This window comes from Micropterus dolomieu, linkage group LG18 (assembly GCF_021292245.1).
Source record: "Micropterus dolomieu isolate WLL.071019.BEF.003 ecotype Adirondacks linkage group LG18, ASM2129224v1, whole genome shotgun sequence".
Lineage (NCBI taxonomy): Eukaryota > Metazoa > Chordata > Actinopteri > Centrarchiformes > Centrarchidae > Micropterus > Micropterus dolomieu.
This window is the reverse complement of record NC_060167.1, coordinates 15,092,701-15,109,651: the sequence shown is the minus strand read 5'-3', so window position 1 is coordinate 15,109,651 and position 16,951 is coordinate 15,092,701. Positions and strand designations below refer to the sequence as shown.

The 16,951-nt window shown below is 39.3% G+C and overlaps 1 protein-coding gene across 1 annotated transcript in view; it reads right to left on the bottom strand.

The window, feature by feature from the left end:
- ppp1r16b (protein phosphatase 1, regulatory subunit 16B) overlaps positions 1 to 16,951 on the bottom strand; it is a 101,187-nt gene continuing 84,236 nt past the window's right edge. The window contains exons 6-11 of the mRNA XM_046029616.1: positions 13,015 to 13,139; positions 5,011 to 5,136; positions 4,849 to 4,924; positions 4,326 to 4,455; positions 4,051 to 4,198; positions 1 to 3,556 (exon numbers count right to left, since the gene is read on the bottom strand). Coding sequence (XP_045885572.1) covers positions 3,083 to 3,556; positions 4,051 to 4,198; positions 4,326 to 4,455; positions 4,849 to 4,924; positions 5,011 to 5,136; positions 13,015 to 13,139 — 1,079 coding nt within the window. The 3' untranslated portion in view covers positions 1 to 3,082. The remainder of the gene's footprint in view (positions 3,557 to 4,050; positions 4,199 to 4,325; positions 4,456 to 4,848; positions 4,925 to 5,010; positions 5,137 to 13,014; positions 13,140 to 16,951) is intronic.

Here is a 16,951-nt window from a genome sequence, read left to right as displayed (position 1 = left end):
TAAAATTCTCAAAATATACAATTTATTCAAAATATGTTAATGCAACCATCAATATATTACAGTAATTACAAAATCAGTAGTTTTTCATCTTTATAATCTTATCCTTATAGACAACAAGGCTTGCAGACAAACACAAGCTTTGATCTTTAAATACCATGAGAACACCGGGTACTTTTCTGGCTAATACTGACCAGGTTGCAGTTTAAAATCACATTTCAGTGTTATTGGATTTCATTAATAAGAAGGCAGAACTGAAATTCAAATTGAAGTGATTGTAGCACTTGGACAGATGTGAGCTGGAGTAACTTCAATGAAATATAGCCGACTCATAACAAGATGATGTCACCTCCTTGGACAATTCTTGAAAAAATTAAGGAACCAAAAATAGGGGGTAGAGCTGTCTCTTTGAATGACTTAATTTGCACTTCCTCAAACTGAGTTTACAATCCAAACTGTTTCCAGTGACATCTGCTGAAAATTAGAAAATAAAAACACAAAATAAAGAAATCAACCGCAGACGCTGGTCACCAGGGAGTAAACATTATGCATGATGAAGATACCTGGGTGCACTCAACTTCACAGATAGATTTTAAACTTCTGGACTACTAAGGGGGTCTACATAGACTCAGTTTCCCCTTTGACAACCAAATGTCTGCTAACACTGTTCATCAATGTGGGTAATTGATTTTTCCTACAACTTCCTCAACAGTAACAACACAGACATGTAAATGCAGTTCATGGGAACAGATAAGGGGATACTAATACAAACATATTTACAAACACATCTGTACAAATATTTGACAATGTACAGTAGATAGTGGGGATAAAGTGGTAGTGGCATTGTGGTTAATCACACATTTAAAGGGGCTGGTCATCAGAGAAATCTCTATAGTGGCAAGAAAGCCTTCCTTCAAAGTTTTTAAATGTCCTTATAAGTAGTTTAAATCATGGAAGACTTTTTGGCAATCACAAGGAGATTAGAAGAGCTGTTATTAGATAAAAAGGAGTAAGTCAACATTTTGGGAAATATGCTTATTAGCGTTTTTGCTGAGCAGATTGATACCCCTCTCATATCTGTCTGTTAAATATGAAGCTGGAGCTAGCAGCCAGTTAGCTTAGCATAAAAACTGTAAACAGCTAGCATAGCACAGTAAAAAGGTTTTTCAAAAGATGCACCTGTAAAGCAAAATCCACAACGACATGTCAAAGCACAGATGTAATTTATAACATGAATGATGGCTGTATTCCATTTCACTAGCTGTTTCTCCCGTTTTGCTTTCTTTATGCTAAGATAACCAGCTGCTAGCTCCAGCTATATATTAAAGGTGGGGTAAGCGATTCTGTAGAAATGCAATACAAACATGATATAGAAAACATGACAAATACCATGATATAGAACAAACAACGACACAGCAAGTAATGGAACTAACGTTAGCCAAGTTGTGGGTAAACTGTCGCTACAGTTGTTGCTGCTAATAAGCATACATTTCCCAAAATGTCAGACAGAGCAGAGAAACTACTTCTAGTACTTGGTTTTTGGCTGCAACGTTTATATTTTGTTATGAGGACACCTGACACGATGGTGTGAGCTCACTCCATACCAAATGTGGAGATTAATGTTTTTTTTTTTTTTTTTTTAAATCAGGCAAGCAGAGTCCATGTGTATCTTCAGTAAACTCATATTATACGTACAGTTATTCATTACATAACATTTACAGTTTCTGTTAGACAACTACAATGACTGGGAGATAAAGCCACACAATGGCCACCAGAAAAAAAACTACAAAGAAACCCATAAACAAATAACACTGTTATTTGTAGTGACACAAATATGAAATCCATCCCAATAGGATGGCCTGCTTGTGTGATATTAATAACATACATATAGCAGACAGTAACCCTTCACTTTATCAGTTTGATTTTCCTTGTCAGAAGGTGCTTTGCTGGAAGACTCCCCAGCTCATCTTGCATTGCATTCACTCTCCACACACCATCCAAATAATAAATACACTCAACTTTTTTTTTTCTTTTTTTTTTTTTTTTTACACATTACATAAATTTCATAAATAAAGAAATGTACAGTAATTTTCAACCATGTTTGCTTAAATTATCTAAACGAGCGAGCACAAAGTGGATTATGCATAAAACAGAGCGTGACCTGTCAGTTCAGGTTTGATATGAGAGGACGGTGAGGTGAAGTATAGTTTGACAGAATATTACAAAACACTCTGCTCTTTCCTGTTATCACTCGCTGTAGAAATACACTTCCTGAATATTTTAACACTGTTTTATGGCATTCCTTCCCTTTTTACATATGCAGGCAGCATTTTAACGTGATAGATACTTCAAAAGAGAAGTCACAGGTCTTTTTGCTACGTTTAGCTATTTCTGATATGTTGTAGTACAACACATCTGGAACGCTCTGTGCTGCCCTTCCTGCACATTTGAAAATGACAAGAATATGACAACATATGTGAGCTCATCCTGAAGAAATGTTTAATTACATGGTAACCATCCATGTGCAAGATAAAAAAAAAAAAAAAAAGTCTTTCATATTTATCTCTGAGGGCAGAACATGCACTTGTACCTTGAGATCTTTTCTGATTAAATTTTTTTAAACCTTTCCAGGTGAAAAGCTTAAAAAAACTGCCCACACTTTTCTTAAAGGTGGGCAGGGACAGCAGGGCCAGAGTAACAGCTTCTTGCACTCTTTCTATCCCTTTTGGCATGTCTTGTAGAGAGACTCCATTTTTGAAAAGGAATTTTAATCCAAGCGACGTCTAGAGGAAAAAAGTGGCATTGCTCAGTTCCTTTCCCATTCTCTGCTACACTTGAAAAATGTCTGAATTTGGGGATGGTGTCTCTTCAACTGTAGCAGGGCATCACATGGCAGGGAGGTACAAGGAGAAGTTGCTAAACCTTCTTCAGGCCAACTGTCTTCTCTGGACGAAGTTTAAAGGAGGGGAGGAAAAGGACTTTAAAAGACAGCAACACTCACTCTTTCCTTCTTTCCTTCCTCCCTTCCTTCCCTCCTTTCTGTGCAAATACTTCCTGTTCCGTCAACAGTCACATGACCATGGAGCTATGACACGCAGCAGCAGGTCTGCGCCTTCGGCTGCTCTTCCTCTATTGGCTGTTTCAGTTTGAGCAGGGGCGGGTCGCCGCTGGCTGGTGTGTAGTAAACCGCGCTGCCATTGGAGGAGACCAGCGGCATGCGGGGGTCCTCTGAGTTGGTTTTGGCATCAGAGAAGGAGTCTGTGGAGCCATTACCTAGGTGACCGTTAAACAGGGGGTGATTCAACAGTTTGGCGGCGGCCCTCTGTTTCTTTAGCTCAGACAGTGTCTGAGCGCGCTCTCGCGGCAAGGCTTCCTCCTGGGTGGGCTGGGTGGTGATGACCCCACCCTTGTCAGACGATGGCGTGTTGCCATTGGAGGGCGGTTGCGGCGGCATGGACGTCATCGTAGAGATGAGGCCGTTCTGTTTGCTGTTGCCATCTTTGAGGATGGTTGGCAGCTTGGGCTTGTCTGGCAGCTCCACAGCTATGACTGGCTTGACCTGCAGGACATCAAAAAAGATTTCTCTTAAAGCCTTCTGATAATCTGCTGATAATGTGCCCCAATTTGATGCAGTTAGTGTGTGGAAGCTCTTATTGCCTAATTAGAGCAACGGTTATTTTTGTAGCAGTCTTCACTTCAAATATGTGACTATCTAGCATTCTTATCTTCTGACTCTTCTGTTGGAAGATTGTATTGCACTTTTTTTCCATTGTGGGTTTCTTCCTGTGTGACTGTGTTTTAAAGACACCAAAATCTGACATTTAGACTCCTGATGTGTGGGAGAGATTATAATATTACACCTTTCTAGCTGTGCTAAAAATATCTGTCATGTCAGGTCACACATATCTGGCAAGTTATGTACAGGAAGTTAGAAAATACACCATCAAAGGAAGGATTCATTCTAAAATGTTACTTAACTAATGTAATTACACAAAAGGCTTCCCTAGTTAAAACTAGCAACAACAATAAAAGATGAATAACCTTAAGACTCACATTAACCACCTGGTTATTCTCCTGATCGGACTCTTTCTCCTTTTCATCCTCCTCCTCCCTCCCACCCCTCCACACGATGGCTTCCGTCTCGTATTCTTTACGGCACAAGTTGTGTCTGTCCGACAAGCTGGCTCGCCGCACCACTTTTCTGTGGAAACAGACACAAGAGTTTCCAGTGAGAGAGCGCATTTGTCCTTGATCAGCAGGGCTCTTTGAGCGGGGGGGGGGGGGGATTTGTAGTAGCAGTAGTAACGCCAGCAGATGTCAGCACTTACCCACGACTGCCTGCACTGGATGTTCGCCTACACAGTGAGGTCTTGTGCTTGAGCTGTGACTTCATGATGATGTCGTGTTTGTGTTTGAGGTCCAGCAGGATGGCTCTGAACTCCTCATCCTCACACAAATCTTAAAGTGAAAAGGGTGAAGGACAGGAAATGCTCCTTTCAAATAAACTGCGTTTGCTTTACTGGTCTCTTTCAAATAAATGAAAAAAACCAGGATTGTGCAATGAATTTGTTTATATAATTATCATTAACAATGCTACCAGTCTCTCATACTGTTAACATACTTAAGTTGTAATAATGTACCAACCATCAACACCGCCAAAAATGTAAAAGCCGACATAACTAGTGCTGAAAATAGCACAAAAAAGGGTTCGATATGCTTTAACAAGAAGACCCATGGTGTAAAATTGCATTGACTAAACGAGCTGGAAATGAGACCCTGCTGAAATAGGACATTGTTTTCTTAACTCCCCTCCAGGTGTATTGATAAGAAAGTGCTGAGGTGTAAATATACCAATGGGGGTCTCCTCTAGGAAGGTCTTGGCGTTGAGACTGGCTCCATGAGACACCAACAGCTCTGCCACATGCATCTGACACAACAACAGCAGAAGCAAATTACGTTAATGGTTTCAGAATCCTTTGTGTGCTTATCCGTTTCCTGTTATGTTTACCTTACCTGACCCCAGCACGCTGCAGCATGAAGGGGCTGCCATCCATCTGAATCTCTCAGGTCCATGCGAGCTCCCCCCTCCAGCAGCAGCTCTGCAGCCTGCACGTAGCCATTTGCTGCTGTGATGTGGAGCTGTGAGGACAGAGGACGAACAATGATTTGATTTTTCCAGTACACAGCATTTGCAATAGATAGTGCTCTGTGCATCAAATCCAGCATGGATTTCACACTAAAGCCACAATTTAGATTCCCAAGAATAGTGTACTACTAACTCAAAAATGCTCAAAAATATCACACTACACCTGCAAAAATCTATATATATTCACTTGTGTCCAAGTTTGAGGATGTGGGTGTGTCACTGGGCACCTTCAATAATAGGTCCATTGCTTTGTAAAAAGGCTCTGCCATCATTTCAAGCTGGTGGGGTGCTGAATCCTGCTGAAACGGCTCTTCTGCAGTTTTTAAACTTCACCGCATTAACAGTTAAAGATAAAAACTGATCCTGCTGGCCTGAGATGAACGCAGGTCAGAAATGCACTTGTGTGAGAAAACCGAAACTGGGAAGACTGTTCTATTTGGATAGCACAGCCAAAGAGAGACAGGAAATGTATGACAGAGAAGTGGGGGAATGACATGCAGCAAATGACCCGTGGGTCGCACTCGAATCCAGGCCGCTGTTGTACCAGGTGAGCTAACAGACACCCCTCACACTGCTTTTTTAAAATGATATCTATTCTTTCAGGATATTAACTTTAGTCATGTAGTTTTAACCTCTTAAACCTCTCTGAACCAACAGCAGGCCAGTCAGTACAAACTTGTGTTATACAGTCAAACATTGTTCAAACCCACAGTTCTTTACTTTAAATTCTACTGCAGATACCAGCGTTTCCAAAGATACCAAATATGTTGGGCTCAATTAGTTAGGTGACAGGAGACATCTTCAAATTGTTTGCTTTGACTGACAAGCAATTCAAAAGCAGGGCTCCAGAGTCCGATCAAAAATAGATGTCTAGTGTGACTAAATGTTTCTCTCTGTGTGCGTTTTCCCCAAAACTCACTCTGGCAGAAGAGAGCGCCAATCAAAAGAAGAGAAGGGGCGCTGGATTTATACTCCTGCTATGACTTGTCGAGTGTGACTAAATGTTTCTCTCTATGTGTGCGTTTTCCCCAAAACTCACTCTGGCAGAAGAGAGCGCCAATCAAAAGAAGAGAAGGGGCGCTGGATTTATACTCCTGGTATGACTCTATGCCGATGCCTATAGCGCTGGACATGCACATACCCTAGCATTTATACCTGTGCGTTGGTGTCTGTGTAGCTCTGCAAGTACACCACCAAAACGCTAGTTGGCGGTGGGTTTGTGATGTTCCACTGTGTTGACTTCTGTCGGTGAGTCGGCAAACTTCCGGTTTAGCCCTCTACTAACTTGAATGGGGGTGAAATAATATTTATGTCTTCTAGACTTTACAGCTGTTATCGACTGAATGAATCAAATTTATTAATAAATTGTTGGTTCTTCTGTTTGTATGGGAAATGATAAAGGTGCTGCGAAAAATTTGTGTGCACCTAAGTTTTGTGCGCGTTAGGGCTGCAACTAACGTGACTTCTTCAATTAGCTTCTTTTGTCCAACCAACCATCCAAAACCCAAAGACTCTTCATTTGTCATCATAAATGACTTGCAACAATTCCTCACATTTAAGAAGATGAAACCAGCAACTCTTTCAAATTTTTGCTTTAAAAAAATGACTGAAACGATTAATCGATTATCAAAATAGTTGTCGATTAATTTTCTTTCGATCAACTAATCGAATAATTGACTAATCATTGCAGCTCTAGAGGGGGTGCACCTAAATGAAAAATTTAGGCACACCAGTGCAACCAATACAAAAAGTTAATCTGGGGCCTTGAAAAGCCAAAGATATTCAATTTTCTATCATAGCAGAAAGAAAGCCATTAAATATTCAAATTTCAACAGTTCATTTGGCATTTCTGCTTGAGAAAAATTACTTAATTGATTATTTAAACTGTTGCTGATTATTTTTATAGCGATTTTATTGATTACATTACTACATCATATGTTTGATGAAAAGCTGCATAAATGTGATCCTGTCAAAGTGAGTAGTATAAGATGATTTTAACAACCTTGAAGCTACTTTAAGGGAAAACTGCACGATAAATTAATAGGAACATTATGTTATGGGCTTATTCATAAGACAACAATAATTAGTGTTGTCCTGTGTTTTTGGACACACATTGGACATTTTTCAAAACCTGCAAATCATCGTGAATCGGTCTGAGAAACACACATACACTCATGATATGAAGGCCAATGCCAGCCTTCATTTCATCTGTAGCAGGACTGAAGCCTGATGATTTCTCAGGCAGGTTTATTTGGTTACTATGTCAATAACCTTATACCCTACTTAAACTCTAATGAGAGAGAATATATCTTCAACATAACTGGTCCGAAATAACAAGCAGAGGACTGAGTTTGAGCAACTGGTGACGACGTGAGCTTATACACACTGGAGTGTTAATGAAGTGCATAGAGAAATGCACACAATGTGAGATTAAATATTATTGATCCGCATGCGGAAATTAGGATGTACTGTAAGTGGCAGAGGAAGATCACTGCTTTGTGTACTGCCGGGGTTCAGGCACATGCACTTGATAGGGTGATGCTTCTTGTAAGGTATATCATGTTGTAACGACTCACTGAAATAAATCAAATTCTACTTCAGTAGGATGTAATGCAAAATGCCAAGAGAAACCAATACTTAAAAACAAGTCATGGAAATAAAACAGTGACATCAGAGTTAATTACAGGCAGCAACTTTCTTTTGCAGTATTTTTAATACAAAGGTGTCTCCTAGAAAGCAGGTGAGGGAGCACACTCCTATGTATAGATAAAAATCACTTAAAAATAGAAGCATTTAAATTTTGTCTGTTGTCTTTTAAAAGTATATTTTTCTGTGACTGTTGTTAAATGTCACAGAAAATGACCTAATGTTTATAACCTAGACTAAATGTATCTACAGCAAAACATCAGAACAACAGAAATATTTGGAAAGCAGAATGTAAAGGCTGAATTCAGGCTTCATAGCACATCAGTTATGTCAATGGCTGGCTGATCTTTGAGTACCGGACATGTTTAAGTGGATGTTTATCTGAGGTGCTACAACAAGAGGACATTTTGAAAGCATAAGAGGAATGCCAAGGTCAATCAGTTCCTGGATGGCTCAGCTCGGTCTGGTTTTATTGCCTGTTGGATGAACAAAACCCACTGATGCAGGGCAGCATCTCCAGAAATGGTATTCTGCTAATGGAGGCTTTGTTGCTTTTGTCTCAACATCAAACACCTGGACAATTTCTGCGAAAATATTCCATTAGATTTGCTTGTTGGATGGTCAAATAGCTTTGGAAACCCCCTACTGCTACTGGCATAACACACTTGAATCTCTATAGGTAGTTGAATTGCATTTTGGGTAATATAGGCACCAAGTTTGACATGAAACAAGAATGTTTTGAATAAAAAAAGATGATCTCACATCAATTTTGATCTTTTTTTTAGTCAGAGTCAGACAATGTTAAATCAGGTATGGTGAGGTTACCGTTAGGCCGAGCGGTGCTTTGAGCTAAACGCTAATTTCGGCATGCTCAAAATGACAATGGTGATGTTTAGCTTTTTAGTTTGGCATGTTAGCATACTAATGTTTGATTAAAAAGTGAAAGGATCACCAAAGTTATAATTTACCCTGACAGGGACATGAATGTCTGAACCAAATTCACTGCTAATCCATCCAAAAGTTATTGCGACATTTCAGTCAAAACCAACAATGTCAACATCGCTAAAGGAACATTTAGGGCATCACCAAAGTTTTTGTAGATACATTTTAGTCTGAACCAAATTGACCGACCAGCATTACTATCTCAATAGCCAAGTTTCACGTGTCCCTGTTTGCAATGGTTTCATTTCAGTCTTCTCACCCAAATAACGCACAGCATGTCTGGGGTATTAGGATAAGCTCCAGTTTCTGGCCAGCAGTCTAAAGACATGCCCTTTAGGTGAACTGCAGATGTTTGGGTATGTCTGTGTGTGTAAGGCTTCTGCGGGGCTTGTGACCTGTTCAGGATCTACCCTGCATCTTGTCCAATACATAGGTGAACAGTGTGTTTAGAGTATGGATAAATTATTGTACTTTCCAACAAATAATCAAAGAAACCGCTTACAACCTTTGTATCTGTGTATTTTTCTTTTTATATTCAATGGGGGGAATCCAAAATTGGAAAATGACAAAACAATGTTGTCGTTTTATTATTTTATGAATCCAACACATAAAACTAATAACGACTTGTTTTCCATACATTGATTTGTATGCTCATGTCAAAATTAGGAAAAACGGGCCACAGACGGAATTTCATTTTGATATTTAATGTCCCATGTTGCACTTGATAGCATAACTTTGCAGCAAATACACTTGGGTGATGGCGCTACCAGAGTTAATGTGACAAATAAGAGCTTGAACGTCAATGATTTTTTTCTTCAACAAAGTATTTTTGAAAAATGTCACGTTAAAAGTCTTCACTTGTGTGAACAGAAACGCTCACAAGGAACAGGAAGTATAATGTTGCCATGGATATTGGATCATTGGAAGTTCATTGGAGTTCATTTTTGCTGTGTACCACTGGATGTACTGACAACTATCACTGAATCACTTTGATACTCAGAGAATCTTAACAACTGGAGGATGATTCTCAGGCAAGTTCTGTTCCAGTACACACACAAAACGAGTTACACCGTGTGCTGCAAATTGAGGCTTGTTTTTTTATTTCCCAAAATACTAATTAAAAACCACTTATGTTGATGTTCAAGCTCATATTCATTACATTTCAGGTACGGGTCATTGCCTAGCAACTTCCTGGTTACACAAATCAGACAGATCAAAATTCAGTCTGTAGCCTGTTTTTTCATTATATATATATATATATATATATATATATATATACACACACACACATTTCTTGTTTATTTTTATTTTTTTATGCATAATGTAAAAGCACATTGCAAATAAACTTGCCTAATTAATTCTGCCTGTCAGAATGAAACATGTTCTGTTCATTGTTTCTCCTCTTAGAGTTTGATCAACCCATTTGCCACCACAAGAAATGAAAATCATTGTATTTCAGTGGAAAACAAAAGATTAACCTTACATAACTTCCTACCAATTCCAGGTCTCTTCCTCTCTTCTTTGCCAGAGATTTTAATAAGGCATGCTCTAGTTTGCTTCATCATGCTTGAATGAGGATTAACAGGGCGCATAAAGCATGGGGACAAGCAGCTCAATCAGACAATCTGTGGTAAGACTTTAAAGCTTAACAGGGTTATTTTGGGCTACTACCATGTAATGCCCCCTAGCTATTTTCATCCAGTGATCTGTCATAGCGTAGCTAAATTCCTGATACATAATAAAGACTTCATTAAGGCATCTGACATTATACGCTCCGCTCAGGAAAATTGTATGGCAATGATTTTTTTATGCCCTACTTGAATTTTTAATGCATCAGTGCACTGAACCTCTAGACAAAACAAATTCAGTGACGACTTTATTAGGTACAGTTCCCCAATAATACTAAACTTATCCACTCAAACACGCGGCTGGGACACACAAGAAACAAAAGAAAGCGCCGTCTTATCATTCCCACGCGTGCTTGGGTCTTCTCTAAGGCAATTTGACAGAACATGCAAGAATGACTGCATGTTGACTCCGTATATGCATAGTCAGACCGCTAAATATTTCGAATCATCAAGTTATTCGGGGTTTTCTAGTCTCAGTTGTGGCCTAAACGGCCCACAACAACACTAACACAGCATGCTGGTTTTGAGTGAAAGTAAAACCATTTATGATTCATAATCCTTGTATCCACAAGCTAACAGTACAAGAGTACTAGTCCATGAACAAATATGGCGAGCCCCACAGCCCCCATGTAGTCTCTGCAGTACACAAGCAGTGGTTTGGCATGTACCAGAAGTGTCGAGGGCAGAGAGTATGTACAGGAGCTCGTGTCGAGTCAGTTCCAGTATATGGGTGTGAAGTGCTGAACTGTCTCAGCAGGGGAGCATGCAGCTACAGAAAAACATCAGTCAGTCACCACCTGCACTGCTTGAAGCAACTTAAAACTTTGTCACAGTACTTGGGTGAGTTTGTAGTACTATCTATAATCTCCATTTGCTGTTTGGTGAAATATAAAACAAGAGAAGGTGCGAGTGCCAGGCTGTGGCTGTTTTGTGGAAGTACTACATACCAGTGCAGAACCAGTACATACCGAACTCTGCATCAGTTTGTGAGCTCTGTGCTGAAATCTTGCTTTTATGATTCTCGGTCACGTCTCAATGTATTATTGTTTTTCCTTAATGCATACATATGTGTTATTACAGGTTTATTCTAATCCATCGGACTGCAGATATATTCTGTGCTGACCAACAGATCACTTTTATAGCTGCAGGGCATTTTAAAATCATACAGCTGATTTGCCTTTAAGAAGGTTATATTGAGTCTCTAAACGCCTGATTAGCTTTAAAGATTTTATAGCCTCATGAGCCAGTGTAGCAGAGCACATAATCATTAAACTGTGAATCTAAAGATGGTCCCCTGAATATTTACACACCATTTCCTCATTCCTCCCAGTACAGACATGTGATACTTGATTATTTGATAAGAGTTGTGTGCGTTTCTGCAGCACTTTTCTCAAAGAAAACACACTCATTACAGTTTAAACTCGACACAGTCTGCTGGCAGCTCATGTCCTCTCTTATTGCCATAGCATTCATGGTGTTGCTCTTGTGACGGATTATATTGCATTATATTAATTTGGCAAACCTTTGTCAATGCAACTTACAGCTTCTTCCATACACACACATTGGGAGCAATTGTGTGTTCCGTGTAAACAGGAGGACCTGAGAAATTAACCACCAACCCTTCAATTAATTTAGTTTACACATCACAGTTTACGGGTGCTACCGCATATGTGAAAAGTAATATAAAGCCTTTTGTGGCTCCAAAGGGGGCTTTCGTGAAGTCTGAATAGCCTCAAGTGACATCAGTTGAGGCAACGTTGGTTGGTTAAACTTAAACTGTTTCACAGTGAAATCCACAAAGAGTTCTCTTTACTTGGAAACTTATTGTGAAGCAGCTGCAGGAACGGGTGAGTCTGCATTGCGTTATACTCAAACTTGGCTTACGTTGTTGAAATAATAAACACACAACTATAACACAGCTGTTTAAGCTATCTCTGGTACAATACAACAAATGGTAACATTTATATATGATGTTGTACAAAGCCCCTTTCAAATAAATGTAATCAATAAATTTTATTTCTTTCCCCTGTCCTATGCACTTATTTTTTTTTTAACAAACTCAAGCTTTTAATTTGCTTTTAGATATTTTTGTCTGACATTTTGCCATTTTCTTTATACCTAAGCCATAAAAGAGACATTTCCATTCAGCTACAATTCATTTTAGTTGAAATGACAATAAACTTGAAAAAACATTTTGTCAGCTTGTTTTAAATTGACATTGATAGAGAAAAGTCGAAACGAACTCTGACACTCCCCCTCCACCCCACTTTACAGTACATTTTGTAAATGTCTTAGCACATTTAAATCTAATGAAAATAATTTACTTTTCACTGCACAAACTGCCCTATTACACAAAGGTTTTTACTCGTCTATATTTTTATATTTTGTCAATTCATATGTTTATATAAATACAAATCCTCTCCCCCTGTAATATGTCTGCACAACAGAAACCCGGAGTAATGCACATGTAAATATCTGCCACAGTTTATTTTCTCTACACATAGTTCTATTAGTATTTTATATTTCTAAGCATCTGTTTATTCCATATTTATATATTTATTTATGTCAACTGTTTGTCACCATAGCAAATTCCTCGTATGTGTAAAATACTACTTGGCAGTAAATCTCTTCCTGATTCTGAGAACAAAGTCTTACCAGAGTGGCTCCCTGAGAGTCCTGTTGGTTGACCTCCTCTCCCTGTCTCAGCAGTTCCTGGATGTCTCCCAGCATCCTCCTCTCTGTAGACGCTCGTGTCTCGTTGATCATCTCCTGGGTGATGCCTGTCAATCAAATACACAAGCAGAAACACAACATTATTTCCTGCCAGCCTTAATATACAACTGCAGCATGCTGACAGGGCCAGTTCAGAGGGCCAAAGCAGAGCAGCTCAGGTACTATGGGGCAGGGACACAACATGGCATGTACATAAAACTAACTTGAAAATGTGAAAGAAAAAGAGAAATTTTCTAAATTGACAGAAATTGTTTTTTTAAATTACACTGGGTGTTTTTATGGATTCCCCTCAGCAGGTGTTTAGCATCCTGAATTTTTTGGTACTTTTAGCAAAGTATTTGGTTCGCAATTATAAAAAAAATAAATGGAATAACTGTTTTGTCTAAGTGGGAGTCTTCATGCTGGCTTTCCTACCATCTCTTGGCAAAGAGTTCTGTAGTGTTGGGCCAAGTTGAAGCTCAGGCAATTCTGTACTTTACAGCTACTCTAAATTCCTCCTTTAATCCATCGCCCTGCTGCCAGGTAGGACTCAATACTGTCACCGCCACACTTGATGACTTCTCCCACAGCTCAGCAGAAATATATTGTACTGCACTATCCAGCAAATTCAAATAAATGTCCGATTAACAATAATGAAAACAGCCTGTCAGTCAGAACATTTTAATATATGTATCACTCGAGGAGGTCAACTATCCTTTCAAAAGGACAGCAGCTGAAAATGAAAGCTTAAAGTTGTAATATTCAGAGGAGTTGATCATTTAAATATACTTAAATATCTTTGGTGCAGTGGTTAGCACTGTTGGTTAGCACTGTTGCCTCACAGCAAGAAGGTTGTGGGTTCAAACCTCCGTTGCCCCGGCCTTTCTGTGTGGAGTTTGCATGTTCTCCCCGTGTGTGCGTGGCTTCTCTCCAGGTGCTCCAGCTTCCTCCCACCGTCCAAAGACATGCAGGCTAGGTTAATTGGTGTCTCTAAAAAATTGTCCTTAGGTGTGAGTGGTTGTTTGTCTATGTGTGGCCCTGCGATGGACTGGCGAACTGTCCCCCGCCTTTTGCCCAATGTCAGCTGGGATAGGCTCCAGCCCCCCGCGACCCTGTACGCAGGATAAGTGGTTGACGATGGATGGATCTTTTTTTGTGGAGTACGGAGGACAGTCCTCTGAAACGGACTACTTTTACTTGACATAAAAAGGTAGAAGTAGAAAGGCATCACCTGACAGTCAATATTTCAGCACTGCGACCTTTCCCGTTACCACTGACTTATAAATTGAACCTGTGCAGGTGCACTCAGCCAACATTACATCCTCCAGCGCGCCGTTTTAAAGTCAAACTCCTGTTTCAATGTCACGTTCTTGTTTCAGTGATGGCCAGTGATTGTGGTGAAAAAAGGTGAGAAGGTTAACTGGGACTTCTCTCCAAATTGACAATCAGAATCACAGCTGCAGGGTGTTTTAAGGCGCAGGAATCAGAACAATGACAGTCCCCTTTGTCGACTTAAATTAAATGCATCCCTCCAGCAATTTCCTTCATTTTATGTTTTCTGTTCTGTTGTTCCCCTTCTAACCATTGGTCTCTCTGATACTAATGAACAATTTGTTTGTCATGTTTTGATTTAGCTACAGTGCTAACAATGCTTAACAATGCCCTAAAGGATTTAAAGATGTAAAATACAGTAAACATTACTCTTGGTCACAGTATCTAGTGTAGTAAACAGAAATACTGTGAATATATCACATAAATAATGAAACAAGAAAAGCTATTTTTAACCCAGAAATCTGACCGCTAAGGAACAAACACTGGTGGAACAAAACTACTCCCAATTAGGGTTGTGTATCGTTTACAATACCAGTACCAAAACCAGTACCCTTAAAGTGATACCAATACCAACTGAGTACTCATGTTAAACCACCTGCTGAAGCCATACTAGTTGATTGGTAGCCTATTATTATTTTTATAGTTGTTATGGACAAGTAAGGTGATTTTCTTTTTTCTTTTTTCAAATAACTGTTATATAAAAATATTGGGAAATTGTTTCAGCTCCTCCTCATCCTAATTAGGTCATCCTCACGGGTAGTAGCCTATATGGGAAAAGACTACAGCTTGTGAGTTTTTTTGTATTTGAATGAGAGAGGAGTGAAATAGTTTAGTGACCAAATGAGTTGTGGGAAACAAATTTAAGTGAATTTTTTGATACGTTTGTTTAAACACGGGGAATTATTTTGTTAACTTTCGATCAATAAACTGAATTGAAAGATCTCCGTGAGTGCTTTTTCCTTTTTGTGGTGAGTCGCAAACCTCAAAAAAAGACGACAGTAAGAAGTAGAAAATGAGTCATTAAACTACACTAAAGACACACGTCCAGCCGATCACACCACCTACATCTGAAGAAGCCACAGCTGCAGCCGGAGGCTCCCTGAGTAAAATCAGCTGATCGCTGTTGCGCCACCAATGCATTTAATTGATGCAATCAAAACCATACAAATAGTATTTTTTTACTGCGATTTGGTTATAAAAAGTATTGAATGGAGGACTGGTTTGACTGGAGATGTTTTGATACTACTCAATACTGGACTGTTTTGGTCGATACCATAAAGGTATCGACTAGCGATACCTATCTCTATTGTACACATTTATTTCATCTCAAAGGCTACTGTAACGCGCTATTCTCTTATTAATCCATGGACCATGGTCTCACATTACCCCTATACTTACCTATCTCTTCGCTGGCTCCCTGTCACACATAGGATCCAATTCAAGATTCTCACTATTACTTTAAGAAATGAAAAATATAACACTATTTATTAAGTAGATACAGTATTTCAGTGTACAGTCTTGTTTTTTTTCTTGGCAACCTTGTTAATTGAGTAGATGGAGTCTGTTTGCCTTTGTAGGACAGCATCTACACGGATACTGGAGGTGCAGTGGAGACGCCGGGGGCACTCAGCTCCTGCTCAGCACCACCACAGGCAGCCACTAAAAACAATAGAAAATGTCTTATTCACTCCACACACTCTGAGTGAGTATGTGCCCTTTTGTCCACCAAACAAACATCTTCTGTCTTACTTCAACCTTTCCAACATGAACTTAAATCTCACACTCACACAATTTTGTTCTTTATTTTGCTTTTCTATCAGGATTTGCCCTCATTGTCTTCATGCAGTCAGTATGTATTAATATTAAGTGGGGGTGTTTCACTGATGATTTATTGGCAACTAAGGGTGTTAAAAAGGTGGGCTTGGTGAACAGAAGCTTGGTCGCCTACGCCAAATTTCGAGTTGATTATGATTTATAAAAGGAAATTTTTTGAAGTGAATCCTATGCAGTTTTACAAGAGACTCTTGATATGCTGTTCCCTATTATTTTGGAGTATGAATTAAAATTTTAAAGATTTAAAGTCATAAATGATGTTTGTTTTGGGGGGAAATTGCATGACAGACTGTTGGCCCAGCTTTTCCTTGTATCTGCTTCCTTTCCTTGTATCTTGAATGCTGAGTTCACTTAAAAACTGCCTTTGTGAAGTTAAAAAATGGATGTCAAATAATTTCCTCCAGCTGAACTCAGACAAAACAGAAATCCTGGTCATCGGGTCCCAGCAGATGGCAAAACAAATACTGCCATCTGCTGGTTCCCTAGTAAATCACATTAAGCCTGTGGCAAAGAACCTTGGTGTTTGGTTTGATAGTAATTTCAATTTCGAGCAGCACACCACAAAACTTGTTCAATCATGTTTTTATCAACTTAGAAATATAGGAAAAATTCGATCTATGTTAACTTTTAAGGACACCGAGACCATTTTACACGCCTTCATCTCATCACGCCTGGATTATTGCAACAGCCTTTTCACCTGTTTAACCCAAAAATC